Below are 27942 nucleotides of genomic sequence, written 5' to 3' on the forward strand. Positions count from 1 at the left end.
TGTAATGTCACACCTGGATAACCTTTGAAAGTTTTTGTCCTTTGTTCAGTTCAGGGTTACATAGCTTTCCTACCTTTATGTCAGGCTAAGAAGACAATTTCAATTTTAACTATTCATACTCATTAAGGGTTTGTTTGTTTTTAAACTGATTGCTATCTTGAATAGGTTGTCCCTATAGATTTGGTGAAAATGAATTGTTATTGTAATTTAGAAAAAGTAGCAAACAAACAATGATGATAAAATAGTATAGATATAATTATGTGCTATATTAAGAGCAAATTACCCTCCAACTTGTAAAAATTCCATATTTGGAATCATTAGGAAAGAACTAAAAATAGATTCAATTGCTGAAACAATTGATATAATAATACTACTAATACTAATAATAATAAAAATTGGAAGGGTCCAAACCCCTGCTCAGACAGAAAACTCTATACCATTTCAGACAAATGGCTGTCCAGGCTCTTCTTAAAAAGATCCAGTGTTGGAACATTCACAGTTTCAGGAGGCAGGTTGTTCCACTGATTAATTGTTCTAACGGTCAGGAAATTTCTCCTTAGTTCTAGGTTGCTTCTCTTTTTGGTTAGTTTCCATCCATTGCTTCTTGTCCTGCCCTCAGGTGCTTTGGAGAATAGCTTGACTCCCTCTTCTTTGTGGCAATCCCTGAGATATTGGAATACTGCTATCATGTCCCCTCTTGTCCTTCTCTTCATTAAACTAGACATACCCAATTCCAGCAGCCGTTCCTTATGCGCTTTAGCCTCCAGTCCGCTAATCACCTTTGTTGTTCTCCTCTGTACTCTTTCTAAAGTCTCAACATCTTTTTTATATTGTGATGATGCAGTATTCCAAGCGTGGCCTTACCAAGGCATTGTAAAATGGTATTAACACTTCATGTTATCTTGATTCTAGCCCTCTGTTAATGCAGCTTAATACTGTGTTGGCTTTTTTGGTAGCTGCAGTACACTGCTGGCTCATATTTAAGTGATTGTCCATTAGGACTCCGAGATCCCTCTCACAGTTACTACTATTGAGCAAGGTACCACCTATACTATACCTGTGTACTTGGTTTTTCTTGTCTAAATGTAGAACCTTACTTTTTTCACCATTGAATTTCATTTTGTTAGATAGCACCCAATGTTCAAGTCTGTCAAGATCCTCCTGTATCTTAAGCCTATCTTCTGGAGTGTTGGCTATTACTGCCAGCTTGGTGTCGTCTGCAAATTTGATGAGTTCCCCATCTATTCCCTCATCCAAATCATTGATGAAGATATTGAAGAACACTGGGCCCAGAACAGAGCCTGGGACATCCCACTACTCACTTCCCTCCATGTAGATGCAGTTCCATTGAGGACCATACACTGAGTATGGCTGGTCAGTCAGCTACGAATCCATCTGGTGATGATGCTGTCTAACCTAACCTAATTGTTCAAATGCTAATTCTACTGGTTACACAAATTGTTGCAGGCCAGAAACTGCTACTCAACCTTGAAAAAATCTATGGTGAAACCACATTAGAGTACTGTGCAGTTTTATCAACACAACTTAAGAATATTACAAAAAATAAAAAGGACAGAAATGCTTATCATGCAAAGACATGATACTAGAGATAAAATCATGCAGGGTAAACTCTTTCAAACATTTTGCCAAAAATAGTCTAGGCCAGGATCTGCAACTTTGACAACTTCAAGATTTGTGGACTTCAGCTCCCAGAATTCCTATGCTATGCTGGCTGAGGAATTCTGGGAGCTGAAATCCAGAAGTCTTAAAGTTGTCAAGGTTGCAGACCCCTGGTCTAGGCAATCATCAGGAGTGTGACTTGAAGGCACACATATACACACACACACATAAACATAAATATTTGCAAGTTAGAACAAGCTAAAAGGAAGATTAATATTGGGATCTGAGCATGCCTCATGAAGACAGGCTGTTATGTTTAGTCTGAAGAAAAGATGACTGAAGGCAATTCTGACGTCAGTGTTTGGATAAAAGAATATGAGAAGGCAGATGGTTAGGGAATATTTTCCAGTGCTGTATAAATAGGATCAGGAATAATGGATACAAATTGCAGTCCACCCTCCCCTCTCCAATTCCTTTTAAATACAAGGAAAAGCTTCTTAATAATAAGATGTGAATAGAAGTTGTTAGTTCTTCATTTCTGAGAGGATTTTTAAGGCAGCCACTTCTTGAGGGTGCTTTAATTGCTTTTTGGGGTAGGTCAGACTAGATAATCCTTGGGGTCCCTTCCAAGTTCACAGTTCTAGGATTCTTATCTAATCATATCTTATCAAGCTTCCTGCTACGGTAGCTTCTGATGAATTTCAGTTAGGGTTACCTGCTGAAATTTCTTAGGTTCAAAATCCTTACGTTCAAAATCCTGCACCTCTGTAAGCTAAATTTCCACAATAGGGCAATTCTTAACATTTTCTGATATAATATTTCCTGTATTAATTGATTCACATGATCCTATAAATACTGTCAGTAGCAAGTATGTTAAAGCAGAATTTTGTATGAACAAATGGCAGTATAAAATGCAGCTAAAAACTGTATTTGAATGATGCCAGCAGTCTAAAGGAGCACATTATGGATATTACAAAAACAGTGACCTATATAGCACAATAATTATTGTTGCTTGGCTGTTAACCCCTGGGCTGTAACTGAGCATTACAGGTGTATCACATAAAATGCACCAGCTGCACTAGGGATTCTACCTGGTCCAGGATGGTAATGAATTATGGCAATACAACCAGCAAATGTAGGAGAGCCCCAAAAGCAATGCAGTTTATTACTGTCCTAAGATTTAACATTTAACAGTATTCTCCTGCGAGGCATAGGAGGAATAATATTACACATTATATGGAAGTTTCCACTTACTGCTGAAGGACACAAATCACCCTTGAAGCCATTGGAAGAGCTAGCCATTTGTGTTGAGAACCTGGCTTATTTTCTGCTTGTTTAAGTTACTAGATCTATGAGACTGAAACGACAGCAACAATCTCTTATATCAAAGTCTAATTTACTTTGCTTCCCTTTATATTCTTTCTTGTTTTAAAACTAAACATGCCAATATTAAGACAAAGACATATTCAAATGTTTTAAGAAAAAAGGTGTCTTTATTTCTTCTTTGTCCCAGTGAAACTCTGTTTAGTATTAATAATCTGTCATTGAAACTTCTTGTTATGTGTGTAGTCTTATGTCTGTGGAGATTCGCAGTCATCCAGGTCATGGTTGTCCCAAAGGTGCTTTTTCAAGAGGCAACTGGACTTTCTTGTTTTTCTTTGAAGACATTTTGTTTCTCATCCAAGAAGCTTCTTCAGCTCTGGCTGAAGCTTCTTGGATGAGAAGTGAAACATCTTCAAAGAAAAACCAGAAAATCCAGTTGCCTCTTGAAAAAGCACTTTTGTGTGTAGTGTTATGATTCACCCAGCTTTTATTTTTTTTATTTTACCAAACTGCAGTTTGTTTTAATGGATGGATCTCAAAATCAACCCATTATTTAAGAAAAAAATGTTGATTAAATACATGTTTGCAGTAATTAATGTTTTGCTTTATTTGCTTTATATTTTGTCTTTAGAGGATAAAATGAGTCTGCATTTTAGACCAAATTTACCTAACTTGTTGTTGTTGTTAGTTGCGAAGTCGTGTCTTACCCATCGCGACCCCATGGACAACATTCCTCCAGGCCTTCCTGTCCTCTACCATCTTCTAGAGTCCATTTAAGCTCACGCCTATTGCTTTAGTGACTCCATCCAGCCAACTCATTCTCTGTCGCCCCGTTCTTCTTTTGCCCTCAATCTTTCCCAGCATTAGGCTCTTCTCCAGTGAGTCCTTCCTTCTCATTAGGTGGCCAAGGTACTTGAGTTTCAACTTCAAGATCTGGCCTTCTAAAGAGCAGTCAGGGTTGATCTCCTCTAGGACTGACAGGTTTGATCGCCTTGCAGTCCAGGGGACTCGCAGGAGTCTTCTCCAGCACCATAGTTCAAAGGCCTCAATTCTTTTGCGCTTAGCCTTTCTTATGGTCCAACTTTCACAGCCATACATTGCAACTGGGAAAACCATGGCCTTGACTATACATACTTTTATTGGCAGGGTGATGTTTTTTAGTATGCTGTCTCGATTTGCCATAGCTTTCCTCCCTAGGAGCAAGCATCTTTTAATTTCTTGGCTGCAGTCTCCATCTGTGGTGATATTGGAGCCCAGGAAGATAAAATCTGTCACTCCCTCCATTTCTTCCCCATTTATTTGCCAGGCATTGAGAGGGCCGGATGCCATGATCTTGATTTTCTTAATGTTGAGTTTCAAGCCAACTTTTGCACTCTCCTTCTTCACCCACATCAAGAGGCTTTTTAGTTCTTCTTCACTTTCTGCCATTAGAGTGGTATCATCTGCATATCTTAGGTTGTTGATATTTCTCCCAGCAATCTTAATTCCAACTTTTGATTCATCCAGCCCTAATTTATATGTCCCAAAACAATCCCAAACTAAAATTTACTTATTCTCTAAGTTCCTTTCCTTAGTAATTGCTAACATTTGTTCCTCTCATTCCTTAATAATTGCAGAGCTTTTCTTAGGATATCTAAGATATCTTTCTTAAAGATATCTTTTTGCCACTTTTTGTACTGATATTATGGTTTGATGGGATGGCTGGCTGTTAAACATATAAGTTTAAATCTGAACCCAAACTTCATTCTAATTTTATTTTAATTATATTTAATCACTGATATACTGGCTGAACACTAACGTAAAATGTGGTTCACAAATTTGTCATGTTGTATGGACAAACCATCTGGTTGACTCATCAAACTTTTGTTCAATAAACCAAGTTAGCATGCTGTGCAGAAACAGCTGGTTCAGCAAAAAGTTCTTTAACTGAACACAGTCTCTTAAAAACAGTCAAAATCATTTCTTTAAAAATATTACAATCTGTCCTAAATCTGACTCAAAAATGTTTTGCATGGACAGGTGTTTCAAAAACAGAATATAGCCCAAATGAGAAGAGAATAATGTTGTAGAAAAATTCGTTGTAAATCTTCTCTAATCATTTAAACAATTCTAAATCTTTGAAATCCAAATTATCAAAAAGTTATAGTGTGAACTGCTGGTTTAATTTCTTTCTTATGCATCTCTGCCTGTTTATGGAAAACATTATAATATATTAAGTTCCTTTGGCTTCCTATTATGTTTCATTATAATTACATTCAACTGCATCTTAGATTCCAAAATTGTTAGCATTTTATGGGACAGATATACTTATAGTCCTTATATAGCCTTGCCATATACATTTAATCCTAGTTAAAGGATTACAAAAAATAATAATTAGTGCAGAAGCACTCAAATTAAGTGAACGTAAATTGAACATCAGATTAAGTGAGACATAAATTTTATCTTTCTAGATGGGTATCTTGAAGTAGCAGAGAAAAGAGCTCATTACTGTTCTATTGATGCCATTATTGCAAATACTAAATTCCCTTATTGGAGAACCTAAGTATAAATGCAGGTCCAGATTGCTGGTATTGATTTCTTCTTATGCCATTCCAAAGAAATGCATATGATGGCATAAATATAATCTGGATTCATAATTTAAGAATAATGTTATTATTTAATCATCCCAGTAAAGTATATTGTGACACAAACTATGCAGACATAAGTAGAAAAAACAGTGAGTCAAAAGAAAACGAGATCTTCTTCCTGATGAAAGTGAAAGTGCTGTGCTTTATAGATTAAAAAAAAACAAAGCATAACCTGACAATCTTATTTATGATAAAGTGGGTCTTTGGTGCTCTCTGAGCTTGCTTGTTTTCTTGCAGATGTTTCATTAGCTAAGCTAGGTAGCATTATCAGTGCTTGTAAGGAGTGTGGTTTGCTATCAGTTTATATTCTAGTGTCTTGTGCCATATCAGTGTTGGTGAGGGTGGTCTTAGACGTTCTTTAGTTGGGCTGCTTAATATTGGCTTGTTTGGCAGTTTCTTGATTGGGGTGTTGTCCATTTGATTGTTGGTCTGAATATAGTTAGGGTTACATATAGTTAATCAGTGACATTTTGCAAAAAGAAATGGCATCAATATCTCTAATAATCTCCAAATCTAGTAATTAACTAATGGATTAACTTTAGCAGGGTTACCAGCCCAAACTGCAAAAACATTTCCCAGAGCCTTCAAGCTTTTTAGCTCCAATCTATCTCCTGGGAAGAGTATCAACCCTGCAGAGATGAAATACAACAAACAATCCAAGTTTTGATATGATCATGGAATCAGTAATATCCCTTCCTACCATCCCTTCAAGTAGAGAAAATTAAGTTCAAAATTCATTCACCCATAAGTCCAAACAAGAAATGAATTGAAGAAGATCCATGAAATGATGAGTTCTATCTGTGGCACAAGAAATTATCAGAACTAAACGCTTTGTGGTTTTCAGCACTACATGTGAAATTTAGGCAAGAAGATCGGTAAACAGTAGAAAGGAGAACCCACCAACAAAACCTATTCCTGCCTCTGCACTACATCAAGTATAAGATTCAAACATAGCAAATTGGATTGGATCTGACAATGAAAATACAACTCTGACTATAGGCATTATTATTATTTTAAATAAAACATTATAGCTAGCATTGCTTCCATATTTGTAGAAATACGGGGCAGAAGGCACATGAACATGCACACACAGAAAAGATTGATGGGGGTCTTGCAAAGAAGATGATAAATGATTGTACAAGAATATAGAAAAACCTGGAGGGGGGAATATTAATTGCATCTATACATTTGATAAATATTTATTTTTTCCAGAAGAAAAATGCATACTAGTTTAAACTGTCATTATGTGAACCTATATCCTATTTCTCATATTATTAGCAATACATAATGTGGTAGTTTATATTCAAAAATAAAACCAAAATGTACATACCTCATGTATTTATCTAGAAATAAACCAAGGTTACTATGGTTACTGAAAATCCATTACCTTTGAATACAGAATGAAAAAGTTTGACTTAAAGTGTACACTATTTATTATGGTACACATCAAGAGTCTTCAGGGGGTTCTCTAACTGGACTCATTTTTCAGTGTCAGGAGTGACCCACAACACTAGTAGCTTATGGGATGTGCCTGGCAAGGTATTTTAACTGAATGTATTGTAAAATGTTTCATATCAACTATAAATGCAGAAATACTATATGTATAAAGACTTCATGAGTAGAACATGAGCTGCATCTTGTCCAACAAACTAAATTGTGATCAGTTTAGGACCAATCAAATAAAGTGGGATACTAAATCAGGGCAACTAACCAAATTAAGCTAGAAGCAACTTTCTGTGTTGTTGGACGGGGGAAGGAGAGTTGTGTGAGCAGATGCCAACAGCAGACACCAGCATCACTATCTAGCACATATCAGCAGCTGCCAAGAAAACAGCTCCTTGGCAAGATTCAAGGCAGATGCTTGCTTTGGTCCAAGTGCCTGAATTGGTGATCCAAGGGAGCACCAAGGAAAATTAAAAACTGAATCAGTTGCTACCCCTAGGTAACCTCCTGGCTGGAAGCCATAATTGTGGAAATATTCTGCTGAAGAGCCAGCCATGCTAATACCATCATTTAGTTTGCCTAGGTTCTTGTAATAAAAATGCATTCTACTGCCAAGATTTCAAAGGTCTGATCAACTTAACCTTGCCTGTCTGCCATGTATGCAAAGCAAGTTTAATTTCCTTTGTGATTCAGTATTTAGTCACTTGACAAAACAATAATCAAACTCTCACCTCAGACCACTCAGGCTGCTTAATCTCTATTGCTAACTCAATTTTGAATGCTCTGCAAGGATTTTAGAAGAATTTCTGAATTTTCATGAGATTAAAATGTACAGTATAATCCAATTAGGCTGTAGTCTGAAGTTTAAGCATATTTATCACACACAAAAACATATACAGAATCATATTGTTAACTGCTTAAAAATTTAGAATGCTTAATTTCAAATTTATTTTTTTCTGTATGAAAAGAATTGTGATAATAGTTCCTCTGATTGGCTGGTACAAACAAATCCTTGTAAAATTATCTCAAGTAGATTGGCCCAATTCCAAAAGGAGTTTGATTATTCCAGGTCATGTTTTAACTCAAAAGAACTGCTATGTCACAGGATAAACAGGAATAAAACTGCAATCTATTGAATCCAGGAAATAAGAGTTTTTGTGAAACTGATTTACTCTGTAATAATCTGTCGATTTTCTCTGATTCTGTATTTCAGAAATACTACATGCCTACAGTTATACTGCCAAGGCCTGAGTGACTTGTAGATGTTAAGAATCCTACAGCCACCACACATCACCTGCAAATACAGCTGGCATGTATCCATGACTTTTCATCGCTCCTAGTGAATGCTTAAAAATTTCTGCTTCATCTTTCTCCTTATCAGAAAAGAGTGAGCAAACAAGAGAATGTTGGAACAAGAAAGGCAACAGAACTGTATATTAGTATCCAGACTGTATGATGGTGTGGACTCTTCAACCTCGGAAATCTTGCTGGATTCATTAATGATTATTCTATAGTTATGCTCTCTGGTCAAATTCTTAAACATTTTAAAGTAACTGTAAAGAAGAAAGTCTTAAAACAGTATATATTTTATGAATTTTACTAGCATTAACAACACAGGCTATATATTTGTATATGTATATAGCTGTATAGCTACATAGTATTGTATGCAATGTCTCTAACTTTAAAAAAAAAAAGTCCAAATGCATGTAGTGGATGTTTTTGAACTGCAGTCCACACATGCATAGTTAATAACACATATGATATACACCAGACTGATGTAACAGTTAATATTGAGGTTCTTTAAACTATAAGTCTTCTAGTGAGCAAAACACAGAGAAAATGATTGCCTACAAAGATTATATAAGCTGTATTACTGGTTTCAGGGAAATTGATAAGATACTGGAACACTTAAATACTCCAGTAAGTTAAAACATTGTGAATTTCGGTATGATTTGATCATTCCAACATCATTTTATGATGTCATTATAGCTTATGTTGATTCTATTTATTATTTGATATTTTTTATAATTTGTTAATTCTCATAATGTTATGTATTACATATTGTTTCTGTAAGCCAGTTAAAGTCAGTTGACGGAAGAATTTGTGCTAAAAGTATTTAAAGAAACACACAAGTAAATATGTGTGGAGTAGAACTTAACTTGAAAAAAGTAGTTGTGATAAAATGAATTGTTTTACAGCATAATAGAAATATCGTAGACTAATAAGGCTGTTTTTAAAGGAACAGGACTAGAATATGATAACTACCAGAAACCATATATGGAATATTTGGTTGGCCTCCATTTGTCATCTATCTATCTATCTATCTATCTATCTTGCTCTTTGTTGGGTTGTCAGGGTTCTTTGAACTTGGTTTTTCATTTGGCAGATATTTCATTACCTCCCTAGGTAACATCTGATGTTAGAAAATTGAGATTTATTTGTTACGTGTAGAACATACCTACCAGACTTATATGAGACTAGGAAGGGTGCACTGCTGGATGCTCTTTTTTATGAGACTGACATATCATATACCCCACAATTTCATATAAAAGTATATACCCATCCAACCAACAACATCAGAATCACTCTAGGTAGCCAACTCTATGTACATCTACTCTGAAATAAGCTGATTGAATTCAGTCAGGTTCATGTGTGATGTGAGTATTGAACTACAATATTAATGAATTTCAGAATCACTGTCTGCCTAAACCAGTAATGAACTCATTAATTCAAGTTGAGTTTGTAATACCTAAACGCATTTTTTAAAAAAACCTCTGGACCCTATCTTTGTTTAGTGATGTTGCTTAAGCAATCATGAATACTCTGCATATTTGCTTTAATACAGCTACCAAGAGCTTAATACACACAGTGGCATCACACAAATGACACAATTATGTGCATTGGTTGTTTCATGATCTTGATGGAAGTACATAAATTCTGCCATTTGAGTGATGGCATGATGCATGTGTGGTCTTTTGCCTCCTTTCTCCCTCATAGATGGCTTCCTAGATGGCTATTGCATGCCCTGACAATTTAAATAAGCATCTTACTTGGACATATAATGGAGTTGTAAAAAAGGCCTTCACAGAGCATGCAATAAAATAATGAAGAATGGAGTACTCATTTCCAAGGTTCTTCATAGTTAGCTATGATTTTTTCCAGGACAATTAGTTCTAAATTTTTCTTTTCATTTTCTGCCATTACTTTACTAGACTACTTACAGGAGCAGGGAGTGGGGGAGAGGCTTTTAAAGTTTTTTGATTACTGAGTTTCCTCTTAAGTATTTGTGATAGAGAATACTTATAGTCTTACTAACACATGTATACTTATCACTCGATGAATGCTAAAAGAGAAATATAATCCTTTTATCTTTTAATTTCTCACATTAATATATCATATTGAAGTTAGTCTATATAAATCATTTACTGATCAAATAGGAAAAAAGGATTGTAGATGAGAATTGCTTTTAAATCTGAGAAAAGCAAATCCTTCATTTTTTATTTAATTAATATGTGAAAATGGTGGCTTAATATGTGCCATACTTGACTCATCTGAAGTTTAATTCCAAAGGGATAATCGGGCAAACCTAAGTGAAAGTCTATATGGTAATATCAGGTGGTTACAACTCACCTTTGACAATAAGCTTGGTTTCATTTCCAGTATAAATTTGTTGAGCATTCATATATAAAATATACTGTGTTATTATGCCATTTGGTGCTTTTGGAGGAGCCCAACTCAACCATAAAGATGTGGGGAATGAAACAGTTGTGGGTGGCTGGACATTTTGTGGAGCTGTAAAAAGAAATAATAAATAAATAAATAAATGATAGCTTCATGATCAAATGAGTTCTATGATTTAGAACCACATATTTTAATGGTTTTACCTTGGTATATATCTACATATTTCAAAATATAAAATCAACTATCTTTTTTGGTGGGGAGGGAGGATATCTTTGATTCAATGTCAGCTTCTGGTGATTGCCTTGACTGCTCCCTGCAGTTTTCTTGGCAACATTTTCAAAAGTAGTATACTCTTGCTTCTTTCCATGGACTGAGAGAAAGTGACTGACCTAAAGTCACTCAGCTAGCTTTGTGCCTAAGGTAGGATTAGAAGTCCTGATCTCCTGGTTTCTAGTTTTCTACCTTAACAATTAAACCACACTTAAAAATGAATTCTGTTTTTCTAATTTGACCATTGTACAAAGCACTGTGTGAGAAATAATACAATGTGCAGAGTTATAATGAAATGCATACACATGCTATAGAAAGAAGACAATCTGTCAAAAGTCAAAGCTGCATTCAATGAACTTTTGCATTCTCCCAGTATGGGTTAACTTGGTGAATTTCAGGAGACAATTTGATCATTCTCAAGTTTTCTGTATAGCATCAGCCAATATTGGTTAGCAATGTGCATGCTAAATGATAAATGGGGAAATGACAGCCGAAATATATGATTGTTGACAGACTTATGATATTTTTACTATGCATGCAATATAAGCATCTCCAAACAGAAACTACTTGCATTGACTTGTGTCCAACACTTTGCAGGGGTAACACTTATTTTCTCAATGATTTTATATATAACATAACAAGATAACATAACATAACATAACAACATAACATAATATAACATAATATAGTTTGCATAAATACATTTTCTCAATCACTTATAGAATGCCTGGTTTGAATATATCAATCATTTGAAAGGAAATAAATCTTTCTTTATTTTAGAAAATCTGACTCCAAATATAGTTAAGTTTGACTATATTTTCATATTTATATATTAGCTTCTTTCACAGCAATCCACAAATACTCTAATCATAAGCATTAGGTTATCAATTTATTGATGTACCTAAGAGGGCATTTAAAATATTTTTGGAGATGCTAACTGAATTTAGAAATTTAAAATAGGACTTATCCGAACAGATAGCAATAGCACTTAGACTTATATATTGCTCCACAGTACTTTACAGCCCTCTCTTAGTGGTTTACAGAGTCTGTATATTGCCCCCAATAATCTGGGTCCTCATTTTACAGACCTTGGAAGGATGAAAGGCTGAATCAACCTTGAGCCAATGAGAGTCAATCTGCCAAACTGCTGGCAGCCAGGAGTCAGCAGAAGTAGCCTGAAGTACTGCATTCTAACCACTGAGCCACCTAACTGTGCTCAGATAATTTAAGAGTACATTTTGAAGTAGAAGAGTAAACTTTAAGTGATATCTGAGAAGAGATCACAAAGATACTCATAAAACCAAAACTTTTTATAAATAGCTCTCTTTTCCATTCATGTTAAACTAGAAATGTGTGAAGAACATCTGTCTCAAGCTCCAACTTAGATATTTACACCTATTTAGTTCCATATGATGTATCGTATTTCCAATGCTGAAAAACTCACATTTAGCTAAATGAAAATACAAGAAATACTTATTTCAGAGATGCTGGTTCCTAATAAGTTAAATGATTAATTACAGCTAAGTACGTCAACTGTTTGGTTCATATTTTTCCAGAATATACTGTTTCAAATTATGTATTATTGTTGTATAAAGTCTATGAGTTTACAGTGATATACACCACTATTGAGAAAAGGCTAACATAGTATATTTGTTGGATTCATAGCTTGTGAAATCAATAATCAGACTGTGGGGGCATGAAAGAACATTGGGACAACTACACTATAGATTGGGGGCTTGTAAGAGAATCACTTGGCCTCTAGAGCAACTTAGACTTTTCTAAGTTTTCCAGTCAGACAGAAGTTACTGGGATTACCTGGTACAAGTTCTGGAGTTACTAACGCTCAGCTAAATGCCTATATGAATGCCATCTAAACACATGCTTCATGTGTATGAAACAAACTAATAAATCTTTTAAACTTTAATCTTTGCCTGAGTTAATATTTCCCTCTTGCTTGTAAGCATGGTCACTTGTTCAGGCTAAAGGTTCCCTATTGATTTGAGCTGGAGTTAAAGTCTGAACTAATTAATTCCCATTTAGATGAAAAGAGGATGACAAAATTTATGAAACAGCCATGCATAAATCTGCTCTGGGCCACTGATAGCTCTGTAAAAAGGACTCTATCTATTCCCATATAGTCACATGAGTTTGGGTTTTCCTGTAGCCAAAAAATATTTACCAATGAACCACAAATTTGGGGGTTGCTTTATTAACCAGAGTGTGATAAGAAAGTGGAGGTTTCTATTCTCTCATGCGTTATTGCCTTTTGCCTGAACTGAGATAAAGATTATAGGAAAGGATGTGTTTTACTTTTTTTGAACATCTATATTTATTCAATATTGTTATCAGTTATCAAGCAGTCATTTAGACAATCAGACTGAATTGTGTGCTGGCTGAACATATAACAAATTTAATATGAAGAAAAAAATTAACTTTTGAAATTGACACATGGTTTATGAATTTTTTACCTGAGCCTGATAAAGATCATTCTCTAAAAGACAGATCCTTCTGTTCTATCTAAACTTTTAATCCATATTTATTTTATTTATTTATCAGATTCAGGTACTGCCCTTGCCAGTCTCAAAGTGACTCTGAGTGAAATAACCAAATTAATGTTATTTCATGAGAAAAGCTGTGGATTTAGATTGGCATGAATTTAAAAACTGGCTTACGTCATGTCCTTTTGTGCTTAATGTAAATGTCCTGCAATTTTTTTGAGAACTCCACATTACTCAATACATAGAAGTTATTGAGATGGTGTAAAGGCAAAGCATTTTCTCTCTCATATAGCTCTTGTGGTTAATACCAGCTTCAGAACTATAAGTTAAGCTTGTAACTTTTAAGTTTCAAGTACAACAGTTTAGTAAATGGCCCAATTGGCATTTTGAGATTCCATCAGGCTGAAATAATTGTTGCCTGTGCTGGTGTTTAGCAGTTAAAAGAGACCATGGAAATCAACCGTTTGATTCTCAATTTCATACTGTGCCATACAATCAATTCTTTTTAGTCAGACTGTCTCTAGATTTACTTCTGAGCCATAGTAAAATGAGGAAGCTTTCATTAATCTTTCAGATGCTTCATATTAATGACAAGGCTCTTGCATGAACAATGTAACAGCAATTAAAAAGCCCATTAATCTGCATTACAGCTATTAAAGATGCATGTCATTAAAGGGTATGGAGTTTGATTCATTTTAGCACCCCCCCAAAAATGGAGCAATTATGGTCTGGCAATGCACTTTGTCATCAAATTAGGTTGGGGTTTTCCTGCAAATGGTTTTGCAGCATTTAGCTCCTTTCCTATTTTATTATTCATGACTGAAATGTGGAAGTCAAGACCTTTGAAATTACTTTACCTTCTTGTGGAGTGGAGATGTTCAAGGCATGTGAGCTCTCTGTACAGCCTGCCAAAGTGCAAGCCATTAGGGTTACAGCATAGTTTGCAAAGGGACGTAAACCTGTCAGCAGACCTGAAACAGAAGGAATCCATGCTGAGTGTACAATGGGCAAAGATAGCATGCAGATATATCTTAAGATAGTTTAACCCAACAGTGAGTCTAATTCCACATTGTCTGTTTATAACAGAGAGAAATGCATTGAGCTTCAGCTAGGAAATTTTGTTATCCTCTTGAGGTTTCAGCTGGGTTTTATCTAAGCAGAATGCCTCAATTTCACTTTCATCCTATAGAAATACATTGTTATTCAGATGCAGGTTGTAATAACTGTTTTCAGTGTTATGGCTATCCAGCCTAGTGCAACCGTATACTTTAGACAGGATTTTAAAGAGGTTTGCAGTGAGTTACTGTATTAATTTTTGATGTTGTACTTTATTATTTTGGATTCAGTCTCCATATAAGCGGCCAGCAAATAAAGATAATACTACTACTACTATTATTATTATTTAGCTGTTTGAAAACTATGAAGAAATAAGTCTAAACATACGGGATAAAACTAGATTGTGCCCAGTGTTTTATCCTCAATGTCCCTTTATTAATTAGCCCATGCATTGTAAGTAGAAATGGTGCCTTGCTATCTGTATCTTGTACTTCTCTAAAACACATACCATCTTGTCACATTAATTGTGTGATTGCAATTAATATGCACATTTTTCTAAATATCAGTCACAGGAAAAATCTGAACAAGTCTTTTTTTTACTAGTAGCACAAAGCTTCATTTAATATTTTTTTAAAGCATGTTTGCTCTGCTCTTTGCTAAACCAGCCCCCAAACTTGCACATTAGCAGAAGCAAGATAATCTCTGCCTTTAGATTTGTAAGGTAAAGGCAGAAGAAAAAGTTGAAAATAAAACAAATTCCTAAATTTGCAGTTCTTAAAATTATAGGGCTCATTATAAACAGGTAATATTGAAGTATTCAAGTAGCCTGGTGGCACCAGGACTTGCAAACAAGTGTACTTAGCTGCCTCTGACTGCAAACACTTTTTAACCTGATTTTGAGCTGAAAAATATGTAGCTCCCTGTGGTGGCATTCAGGTAGTCCCTGACTTTCAACAGTTACTTGGTGATTATTTGAAATTATGATGAATGATTGAAAAAATACCTATGATCCAGTTTTGAAGTTTCAGTGGCTATTCCCCCCCTCCAAGTATGCAGTTTTGGCAATTGGCAACTGACCCACATTTATGGCTGTTTGCAATATCCTGCAGTCATGCGACCACAAAACCGGCGTTTACTTCTGGTTTTCAGCAAAAATGCTGAAATGCTCCCTCCCTCCCTCCCTCTTAGATAAAGTCTCAAGGTTTATATTTCTAAACAGATACTAAATATTACTAATAACTGAATACAGTCTATTTCAATAAAATTGAAAACTTGCTTTGCATATCAAGTGGGCATCATTACTGGGTGTGAGTTCAGTGAGTTCATTTTACATCCACATTTAACAAATGACATTATTCAGTTTCATGGGGTCATTGTGTCAAAATGTCTGTGTTATATTTTTAATTTACTTCCAAAGGTTTCTGTCATTGTGGAGAAAAAGAGGTACTTTCAACTGATTTACTATCCATAATCTACCATGTGGATTTTTTTTTAAAAGACTACAAGTTTTGGTATCATTTAATTAAAAAGAGAGTGAAAGAAATACCCTGCCTCTTGGTTTGTTGATGCAAACTGCATATTCAGTAACTAAGAAAAAAAAATCAAGTATCTGTAATTGGCCCTTTAAACAAAGAGAAAAGAAAATTAGATAGCAGGGGAAAAAAAACCTTTAGGCTCTATTTTTTATGTTTATTCCTAGGTGAGAATTAGCATTTGATAAATTATGTCAATTATAATATTTGACAGATAATTGCTTCAGAAGTCATACTTTTTTAAAAAAATCACAGGAAATATTTTCATAAGTAGCATTTTTAATCCAAAGGCCCAAATAATTTTTCCACTTTTGATAATCTTAAAATTTAATAATAATAATAATAATATAATACTGTTTCCTCTGTCAACAATACTGAATAACTCAGTACATGGCTATCAAACATCAAAAACATCTACCAGACTATCCCATTTCCTTTACATGGATGATCTGAAGCTGTATGGAAAAACATCATCTGAAATAGAATCGCTGCTCAACACTGTCCGTATATATAGCCAAGATATTGTTATGGAGTTTGGCTTGGACAAATGTGCCACGCTTACTATCAAACAAGGAAAAATAGTGAAAACTGAAGGAATCAAGATGCCCCACGAAAATAACATTAAGAGTCTGGATGAGGAAGATTACTACAAATACTTGGGTATCCTTCAAGCTGACAACATCAAGCACACTGAAGTCAAGAAAAAGATTAGAGGTGAATACATCAAAAGAGTGAAGAAGATCTTAAAGTCCAAACTCAATGGAGGAAATACCATAAAGGCAATCAACACCTGGGCAATCCCAGTCATTAGGTACACAGCTGGAATAGTGGACTGGACTCAAGCAGAACTAAAAGCAATGGATAGGCAGACCAGAAAAATAATGACAATAAATCATGCCCTTCATCCACGCAGTGACATTGACAGATTTTATCTACCAAGCCAAATAGTTGGGCGTGGAATGCTACAAGTACATCAGATGGTTGAAGAAGAAAAAATGGCTTTGGATAATATCTGAAGAACAATGATGAAGATGCACTGAAATTAGTATATCAGGAAGGCTTACTGACTACTGGAGAGACCAAACTGGCCTACAAGAAAGACCAAATGAAGAACAGAATAGAGGCATGGGAAGACAAAGCACTACATGGCCAATACATTAAAAAAATAGCTGGGAAAGCAGATAATAACAAGACCTGGCAATGGCTAAGAGCAGGAAAATTGAAGAAAGAGACCGAGGGACTAATTCTGGCTGCACAAGACCAAGCCTTAAGGACAAATGCATACAAAGTCAAAATTGAGAAGACAGCAACAGACAGTAAGTGCCGCCTATGCAAAGAAGCTGAAGAAACAGTGGACCACTTGGTAAGCTGTTGCAAGAAGATTGCACAGACTGATTACAAGCAGCGACATGACAAAGTAGCAACAATGGTGCATTGGAAGATCTGCAAAAAATATCATTGCCTGTAAGCAAAAACTGGTGGGATCATAAAATAGAGAAAGTCATAGAATATGATAAAATTAAACTGCTCTGGACTTCAGAATTCAAACAGACAAGCACCTGCAACATAACACCCCAGACTTAACAATTGTCGATAAGAAAGACAAAAAAGTCTGGATAGTGGACGTGGCAGTGCCTGGAGACAGCAGAATAGACAAGAAAGAACTAGAGAAGATAACAAAAGACCTACAAATACAAAGACCTACAAATAGAAATAAAAAGACTGTGGCAAAAGCAAGCAAGGGTAGTACCAATAGTAATAGGCTCCTTGGGTGCAATCCCAAAACAACTGGAGCACCACTTGAACACCATTGGCATTGACAAATTCGCTATTAGTCAATTGCAAAAGGCGGCCTTATTAGGAACTGCTTCCATCCTGCGACGATATCTGTAATACCATCAAACATCCACATCTGCCTATCCCAGGTCCTGGGTAAGGACTCGATAGGTAGACAAAATGCCAAATCCAGTCTGAACATCTGGCTGACTGTGCGATGATCGATAATAATAATAATAATAATAATAATAATAATAATAATAATAATAATAATAATAATAGAAAATAACATTAAGAGTCTGGATGAGGAAGAGTACTACAAATACTTGGGTATCCTTCAAGCTGACAACATCAAACACACTGAAGTCAAGAAAAAGATTAGAGGTGAATACATCAAGAGAGTGAAGAAGATCTTCAAATCCAAACTCAATGGAGGAAATACCAAAAAGGTAATCAACACCTGGGCAATCCCAGTTATTAGGTACACAGCTGGAATAGTGGACTGGACTCAAGCAGAACTAAAAGCAATGGATAGGCAGACCAGAAAAATAATGACAATGAATCATGCCCTTCATCCACGCAGTGACATTGATAGACTTTATCTACCAAGGCAAATAGGTGGGCGTGGAATGCTACAAGTACATCAGATGGTTGAAGAAGAAAAATGGCTTTGGAAGAATATCTGAAGAACAATGATGAAGATGCACTGAAATTAGTATATCAGGAAGGCTTACTAACTACTGGAGAGACCAAACTGGCCTACAAGAAAGACCAAATGAAGAACAGAATAGAGGCATGGGAAGACAAAGCACTACATGGCCAATACATGAAAAAAATAGCTGGGAAAGCAGATAATAATAAAACCTGGCAATGGCTAAGAGCAGGAAAATTGAAGAAAGAGACCGAGGGACTAATTCTGGCTGCACAAGACCAAGCCTTAAGGACAAATGCATATAAAGTCAAAATTGAGAAGACAGCAACAGACAGTAAGTGCCGCCTATGCAAAGAAGCTGAAGAAACAGTGGACCACTTGGTAAGCTGTTGTAAGAAGATTGCCCAGACTAACTACAAGCAGCGGCATGACAAAGTAGCAACAATGGTGCATTGGAAGATCTGCAAAAAATATCATTTGCCTGTAAGCAAAAACTGGTGGGATCATAAAATAGAGAAAGTCATAGAAAATGATAAAATTAAACTGCTCTGGGACTTCAGAATTCAAACAGACAAGCACCTGCAACATAACACCCCAGACTTAACAATTGTCGATAAGAAAGACAAAAAAGTCTGGATAGTGGACGTGGCAGTGCCTGGAGACAGCAGAATAGAAGAGAAAGAACTGGAGAAGATAACAAAATACAAAGACCTACAAATAGAAATAGAAAGACTGTGGCAAAAGCAAGCAAGGGTAGTACCAATAGTCATAGGCTCCTTGGGTGCAATCCCAAAACAACTGGAGCACCACTTGAACACCATTGGCATTGACAAATTCGCTATTAGTCAATTGCAAAAGGCGGCCTTACTAGGAACTGCTTCCATCCTGCGACGATATCTGTAATACCATCAAACATCCACATCTGCCTATCCCAGGTCCTGGGTAAGGACTCGATAGGTAGACAAAATGCCAAATCCAGTCTGAACATCTGGCTGACTGTGCGATGATCAATAATAATAAAATTGGAAAGGATCTTGGAGGTTATCTAGTCCAACCCCCTGCTCAGGCAGGAAACCCTATACCATTTCAGACAAATGGCTGTCCAATCTCTTCTTAAAAGCTTCCAGTGTTGGAGCATTCATCACTTCTGGAGGCAGGTTGTTCCACTGGTTAATTGTTCTAACTGTCAGGAAGTTTCTCCTTAGTTCTAGGTTTATTCTATTATAATACAAATACTATGCAGAGTATAACTAAGTGTAACTCCATGCACATTTCTGGTGAGCTCCAACATGTGGGCTTTCCTGGGTAGGCTTAACCAACACAGAATGGGCCACAATATTCAAGGACACCTCTCAGTATTCACTCAGCTCTTATAACTGATGGACAATTATGCTTTATAGTAAACATTTTATAGTGAGTTGTTTTTCTCAAAGATGTTATAACATCATTCTAGAATATTTTCATAACAATGTATAATTAAGTGTGCTCCATTATAAATTAGCACGTGTGATACCTCAGTGATGATGATAGTGGGGGCTACCTTTATGTGCAGGATAGGCAGGCGCTGAGTATAAATTTCAGTGACTGACTGGAGTGCTGAGCAAATGAGGAAGTAATGAGAGCAGAACAGCCAGTTCTTTAATTGAATTAAAAGCTAGGGTGACACAAATGCAGACACCTGTCCAATTACAGACAGGCCAAGGTGTTTACCATTGCTGTACAAGTGATTTGAAGATGACAGAAATCTTTCCGCCCACAGATTAACATAATGAAGGGGAACCGATTACAGCAGAAGCTAGCCAAACAGCTTGGTTGGCAGCTGAGGGAGGAAAAAAAGTAGCTTACTAAACTTATAGAGAAGAAAAATGGCTTTTTTTTTTTTTTTGGTAGAGCAGTCCCCTTAGTTTTTAAGTGGAAGTCCAGGAATCTACAGTATGTTCTGCTGATTGCCCTTGTCATTGGAGGGGCACAGAGGGAAAGCAACATAAGTTTGCCACTCAGGTGCTACACAAAAGAGGTCCTGCAAAACTTTCCACACAGTCCATCTCATAATCATCCTGATTTTTTGCAGAACTAGAGAGATGTGTTTGTTTGATAATTTTCTGTTAGGAATATTAAAAAATGATTTGAAAAAATAGAATAGAGTAGAGTAGAATAGAATAGAATAGAATGGAATGGAATGGAATGGAATGGAATGGAATAGAATAGAATAGAATAGAATAGAATAGAATAGAATAGAATAGAATAGAATAGAATAGAATAGAGCTGGAAGGGACCTTGGAAGTCTTCTAGTCCTGCTCAAGCAGGAGAACCTATACCATCTCAGACAAGTGACTGTCTAGCCTCTTTTTTGAAATCTCCAGTGTTGGAACGCCCACAATTTCTGGAGGCAAGCTATTCCACTGGTTAATTGTACTCACTGTCAGGAAGTTTCTCCTTAATTCCAGGTTGCTTGTCTCTTTGATCAGTTTCCAACCATTGTTTCTTGTCCTGCCCTCTGGTGCTTTGGTGAATAACATGACCCCCTCTTCTTTGTGGCAGCCCCTCAGATACTGGAACACTGCTATCATGTCTCCCCTATTTCTTCTTTTCTTTAGACTAGCCAAACCCAAGTCCCATAGCCATTCTTCATATGTTTTAGTCTCCAGGCCTTTGATCATCTTAGTTGCTCTTCTCTGAATTTTTTCCAAGGTCTCAACATCTTTTTTGTGATATGGTGACCAAAATTGGCTGCAATATTCCAGGTGTGGTCTTACTAGGGTTTTATAAAGCGATACTAATACCTCGCGTCATCTTGATTCTATGCCTCTGTTTATACAACCCAGGATTGTATTAGCTTTTTTGATTGCTGCTGCACACTGCTGGTTCATGCTTAAGTGATCATCCACTAGGACTCCAAGGTCCCTCTCACACTTACTGTTTTTAAGCCAGATCTTGCCCTATTTATACTTATACCTTTGATTTTTCCTGCCTAAATGTAAAACTTTGCTAAGAGTGCTAATGCTAAGAGTACCAAACAATTGTTAAAGATTGTTTTGAAATACAATGCTTGTGACACAATCTATATAGTTGTAAAATCAAAATAAATTAAAACATGTGAAAATCTAAATATTACTTGTGAGTTAAACAGAATGATGACAATATGAACAATAACTTGTGATATCTCTATTTAATTCTGCAAAATTCTGCAAAAACACACACACACACACACACACACACACTGGACCAGGCTAGGAGATGGGACTATATGTAGGGGTATATGATTCACTTATCTCAACAAACTGAAAAATACTATTTACAGAAAAAGTCATTCAGTTAAATAATTGGTCTGATTCAAAATGATCAAGTGAATTGTTTGCCCAGACTTCAGTAACAGTTGAGCTAACAAAAATCAGAGTTGGGGCTTCATGTAGAGAACAAGGAAGATGACCTTGACAGAGATATATACAAGCTTGGTTGCCTAGGCAAAAAAGTATGAAGCATTTTTTAAGTCGAGAACATCGAGATGACATTTGGAAGCAGCCCAGACAGATGCTCCCTAATTCACTGGAATGTAAGGAGGAGGAGGAGGAGGTATAGCACAATCAGACTTGCAAGATTTTGTTATTATAGTTGATCTCAATACACTCAATCCAGAATTCTAATTAGAGGCACAAATGATCAGGCTCAAAATATCCTACTTCAGACACCTTATGTAAAGAAAGACCTAGCTCTCTACAGAAGGCCATGATGCTTGGAGAATTGGCAGGAAAGAGAAGAGAATACTCAAGCAAAATGGATGCACTTAACTACAGTGGCAGTGGATGCATCATTAGAAGACCTGAAATACCAGGTTAGAGACAGATTCTCATGGAGAAAAATCTATCTATTGTATGGGATTATTAAGATTCATCACTGACTTGATGGAACATAATCAAACAAACAAACAAACAAACAAACAAACAAACAAACAAACTAGTTATCCTTGGAAACAATTGCAGTAATCATCATGTGTTACATGATTGTAAGGAAAATTAACAGGGAGGGTCTGTTAAATATCCCTTAGGTATTTGCAGGAGCAACAGGTATAGTTGGACTTGAAAAAGATATTCACCATCACTCCCACAATATTTATGAAAACCAACATCTAGTGACACGATAATGATCTGGTTTATCATGGGAAATCATACTGTAGAATGGAAAGCTGAAGCACAATATAGATAACATTCTATTTTTGATCCAGTTTGACAGTTTGTATATGTTTTTCATTCAATTTCTACATCAACCTGGTACTTTTCAAAAGAGACATATACAGACATTTGGACTTTGTGTGCATATTTTTACAAAAAGCACAATGTATTTGCAAACTTTGAGCCCAAAACTGCATGGCAGAATTTGGAGAAATGCACTTTCTGGTGATACTCACTTAAATTATACCTGGGAATGTGAATTAAAAATGAACACCAAATTAAATTCTTCCTAACACGTGTTAAGAAAACAAGACTAATGCTTCCAAAGGAATAGTATATTTAGACTATAAATCATGCACAATACAATGGAAAATTAAAAGATGTCACTTGAGTTCAGAAGACACTTTCTCCTCTTTCCTCTTCCTGGATATGGATATGGATAAACATAAAGAGTCTGGAAAGTTAAAGTTTTCTACTTTAAACATATCAGGTACAATAAAATTAGTACATTAAATAAAATTAAACTCCCAAAGATAATCCATTATAAATTAAATAGCTTCTTCTGATGTGTTCCAAAACCATACAAATGTCACATTTAGATAGGTGATTAATCTATTTGCTAAATGCAGATAGCTGAAACATATTGTTGCTTCTCTTTTCTTTACCCTACCATACTGTGGTAAGTGAATCACACTTTGTCAGTGTTAAGCGTTAATGCAAAATGCATTAGCGCTTAGTGGTGAGATCTCCAGATCAGCTGGTGCCAAAGAGCTTAATAGAGATGCCAACACTCCTGCATTACATGGGATCCTAACACTTTGAAAACATCAATAATGTTTACTTTATGCTTATTGAATGCACTTTCAAAGTGCTCCTTTCCATCACTAGAAGATTAGAGGCAAGTTCTAGGGTGCCACTCTTGACCCTGCTCTGACACTGTATCTTCTGCTGCATTAACATTAGATTATCTGGTAGCTCAAAAGCTATGGCCAGAGAAATTCAATTTTCCTTTTATGCTAAAACTGACTTTATGTTTGTTTGACTGTGACAACAAAATTTTAAGGCTGTTTATGATAGAATCAGTAAAAATCAAATGTTGTTAGATGTTTAAGATGCATCAATTGGAACTTTAAAGATGATGGATTTGTATGTATTCTATTTGTGTGTGTGTGCCTGCATGCATGCGGGTGTACTTTCAAGTCAGTTTTGCCTTCTGGCAAAGGCTAAGATAAGTCCCTACAGGTTTTTTTGGCAAGTTTTTGAAAATGCTTTGTCATTGCCTTCTTCCTAAGGCTGAGGGATAGAGATTGGCCCAAGATCACCCAGTTGTCTTTGTCCTTAAGACTGTACTAGAACTTATAGTCTCCCAGTTTTTAGACTTGTGCCTTAACCACTGCACCAAACTGGTTCTCTGACCGATTGGTATTCATAAACATAAAGAGTCAAGAGACTTAAATTCTTCTAGAATATTTAGGTCTTATTTAAAACATTTCTAGAACTCATAGATTAGGAGATTACTGTTCAGACCAAGAGGAGGAGGAGGAGGAGATGATGATGATGGTGTTGCTGTGCTGCTGCTGCTGCTGATGATGATATTGAGCAGACAAAATGGAGCTGAATAAAAACTTTGATACCTTGTTAACAGGGCTATGAAGTGTTTCAGATTCGAAGGCAAAAAAGTGTTTTTGAGCTCAGGATACACAGGGGATATATTTGTTTGTAGCTCCTTAAATCAAATTAATTTATCTCTCCAATTGAGCTACAGTTGTAGATGAGAGTTGCCCCACTCCATATAAAAATGCAGGTAATTTAGCAGTGAACAACTAAGAAAGAAAGCTTGCAATTATTAATTAAGTGGTTTATTGGCAACCCGATCTGCCCAATAAAGTTGTCTGTTATAATACTCCCTTGCTCAAAAACTGAGATTGGAAGATACTGAGGCAGGAAGCAAAAACAAACCCCTGCACCGAATATTTGTAGCATTGGAGGCCCCCATAGCAAATTCATTCTATGGATCCATAGATCTGTTGCTTTCCTTCTAGAGGTGTTCTTTAACTCCATCAAATGGATCAATGTGTACTCTGGGAAGCCTGAATTGGCTGATCCTCAAGCTATAATTAGAATGATTAGAATTAGAATTCTGTAACTGGTTAGGGTTGCAGAGTACATAAGATTGTGTCTTTTGTAAATATTGAAATCAAAGATTATTTCCTGACATTTTCTAACTTTACACATTTGAGAAAATGTTATAGGAAATCTCTTCTCAGTGAATGTATCAGACTGTCACATTTTCTTTACTGAAGAATGTATTTTTGCTGCTGAGAATGTCACTAAAAAATGGGTAGAAACAGGCACAATAATGGCATAGCACGTGAAATTATTTAACTCCTAATATGTCCTTAGATAAAGAGAGTGGAACACAGCATCTTTCCACACAAATCAGAAAGAGGTTGCGATGTGGTTGTGAGGTTTTCTTTTTTTAAAAAGACATTTACTTACATTTTATAGTATTCATTACTGTATTATTTTGGTGTGCTTTACCCTGATAGTTTTATAGCAAACAGCAATCTAAAACTTTCCTAAATAATATAAACAGAGCGGTCTGAGTTATTTCAATCCAAATATGAAGTCATTCAATAAACTTTATTTGCATAGGCATTAGAAATGTTGAAACAGGGTACAACTAGTAGGATGCAAGTACCTGCATGGAGGAAAATAAATAAATGTGAGAATTTTGATTTGGGAATACCAGTTGTTAGAGTGTGTATTAGATAACATAATGCTAAATATTGAGCACCAAGCAGGAAAAGCTTTTTTCCACCTGTCTGGTTGCATATCTAGTTCACTGAGGCTTGAAATCTTATTTGCAAAAGAAGCAATGTTCAGGTTGAGAAAAGTCCAGAAAAAGTATTCAGGAAAACTATTACCCCCTTTGGCATATAAACATATGACTCTTCAGCAGATACCATATACCCATATATGTGGGGCTTGCTAGAATCATTGCATACAAATGCACCGCTGTTATGTTTCAATCCCAATTTCATTTGTCCTTCATTGTTGTCTCAGAATGGCTGAAATTCATTTAAAGATATTTTATTTGATGAAGGAAGAAGGTAACAAAATGATGCTGGCAGTCTACACTTAGACCACATACCGTAATTTAGATCAGATTATGGTCCCACTCACCAAGAGAGTCAGTTTGGTCTGGTGATTAAGATATTGGCCTAGAAATCAGGAGACTGTAAATTCTAGTCCTGCCTTTGGAATGGAAAACCAGCTGAGTGACTTTGGACCAGTCATGTTCTCTCACAGGGTTGTTATTGTGGGGAAAATAGGAGGAGGAAGAAATATTCGTATGTTTGTCACTTTGAGTTGTATATTGAAAAATGGGGGGAAATTAAAAAAAGAATACACCTAGTTACCTAGGAAAAGCCTAAAAGCAGAACATGAATTAAACAGAATCCTTGTATTTGTGCGCTTGAATGACTGATATATATATTCAGAGGTCTCTAGTAGCTGGGTATATATAGCTGTAATGACTAGTAGTTCTGATAGCTACATATAGGCTACTGATAGCTTTTCTTTCTATGGATCTGTCTAATCTTTTAACATCACCAATGTCGGTGGCTGCCATTACATCTTATGACAGCAGATTCCATGCAATATGTGCTTTATGATGCAGTATTTGTGAACCTCTCTTCATTTTGCCTGTACTTTGTTGACACTCTAGAAGATGCACAGCCATTAATGAACAACAGCTACAAAAATCCATGTGATTTGCTTTTTAATTGCAGTTTGCACATTATTTTTAAATGAAGAAATAGTGCATCTATTTCTATCCCACACTGCAAATCTTTGTTTTCAGAAGCATCTCTGAAATTCATTGTCTAAACCTGAAATATAAAACATTAAATGTACACAAGAAATTAAAGTATTTCTTTCCTTATTATCATTTTTTAGAAGATGCTGAATAAAGAAAGGAAACCCCCCAGAGTTTTTGGCCTTGTAAGATGAAAATATCAAGGCTTTCATATGAGTATATTTTCCCTGCTAAGAGTATAAAAAAAAGTAAGCATGGAAGATCTAAGTTGAAAATGAAATGCAAAATGAAAAGGGCAAACCATATTTTTACTTCAGAAATAACTACTATCTTTTCTGTGTTAGAAAATACAGTGCACATATATATGATTTGCAGCCTTTACATTAACAACAATAAAATGTATTTTTCAAGCTAATATAATCTTTTTCCATCAAGGAAACAAATGCTTCTAATACAAGTAATCCTACCCATATGGTTTTCTGATTTATTGGCACAACCTGAGTTAACAACCAACAGAATTTCAATTCCTCTGAGATTTTCCCTGTCCACCACATTAACTCACACGTTAGTAGGCGGTCACCTATCTAACACATTTCCAAGCACCTGCAGGCCCAACCAGCTGTGCAAATTGCTTTGCAATCAACCTGCTATGGCAGGCAAAAGAAGAAATCTCAGGCTGCTAAAATTTGAGCAACTCTTTATATATATATGATAGATAGATAGATAGATAGATAGATAGATAGATAGATAGATAGATAGATAGATAGATAGATAGATAGATAATTTATGTGTGTGTATGTATGTGTGTGTGTGTATATATATATATATATATATATATATACATACATACATACATACATAAATATACACACACATACACACACACCCCTAAATTCTACTTACAAGGTTTCCTATAAGAAGCATTATTTTATTAGAAACTCTAAGAGGCACTGTGTATACAGCATGAAAAGTTAACCCTACTAGACATGCAACATTCTAATTTATTAATTTATAAAATATTATACGTAACATGTTTGTGGATTTTAAAAGGGGCCACAAGAAGATTTAAAACACTTTTTTTAAAGGAGAAAAGTGCAACCACATTCAGGATTAAAAATGAAACATCCCTCAATGAAAACCCTCTTCAAGTAATTGAGGATCTATCATCATCACTGTTATGTCCTGGGCCTGTGATTGACAGAGCAGGTGCAGGAAGTTGCAGAGAGATCCGGGCAGACCATATGGCCTGCCCGGGCCAAACAGGCTGTCTCCAGCCTATTGCACACACGCAAAGCAGGAAAATATGTTGTATTTATTGGTTGACGCTGTTCCCTGCAAAAGGGTATAAAAGGGATCCACGCCATTTTGTGTTGTTCTGTTGAAGCTTGAATAAAGAAGCAACTGTTGTTACTCCTGCCTTGTCTCAATGCCTTACCAATGCACAGAACAGAACATTGGCGATGAGGATGGGATCG

The 27942-nt window shown here is 35.8% G+C and overlaps 1 protein-coding gene across 24 annotated transcripts in view; it reads right to left on the bottom strand.

Annotated features, from left to right (window-relative positions):
• The window catches only part of USH2A (usherin), a 466524-nt gene that overhangs the window by 258692 nt on the left and 179890 nt on the right, over positions 1 to 27942 (bottom strand). For all 24 annotated transcript variants that reach the window (XR_005555900.1, XM_039336192.1, XM_039336254.1 and 21 more), the window contains 2 exons: positions 14320 to 14433; positions 10644 to 10805 (listed from right to left, as the gene is read on the bottom strand). Coding sequence is in view for 23 of the 24 variants with exons in the window: in XM_039336192.1 (XP_039192126.1) it covers positions 10644 to 10805; positions 14320 to 14433 (276 nt within the window). In the remaining variant the exon portion in view is untranslated. The remainder of the gene's footprint in view (positions 1 to 10643; positions 10806 to 14319; positions 14434 to 27942) is intronic.

This window comes from Crotalus tigris, unplaced genomic scaffold (genome assembly GCF_016545835.1).
Source record: "Crotalus tigris isolate CLP2741 ecotype Arizona unplaced genomic scaffold, ASM1654583v1 scf7180000017546.9332058, whole genome shotgun sequence".
NCBI lineage: Eukaryota > Metazoa > Chordata > Lepidosauria > Squamata > Viperidae > Crotalus > Crotalus tigris.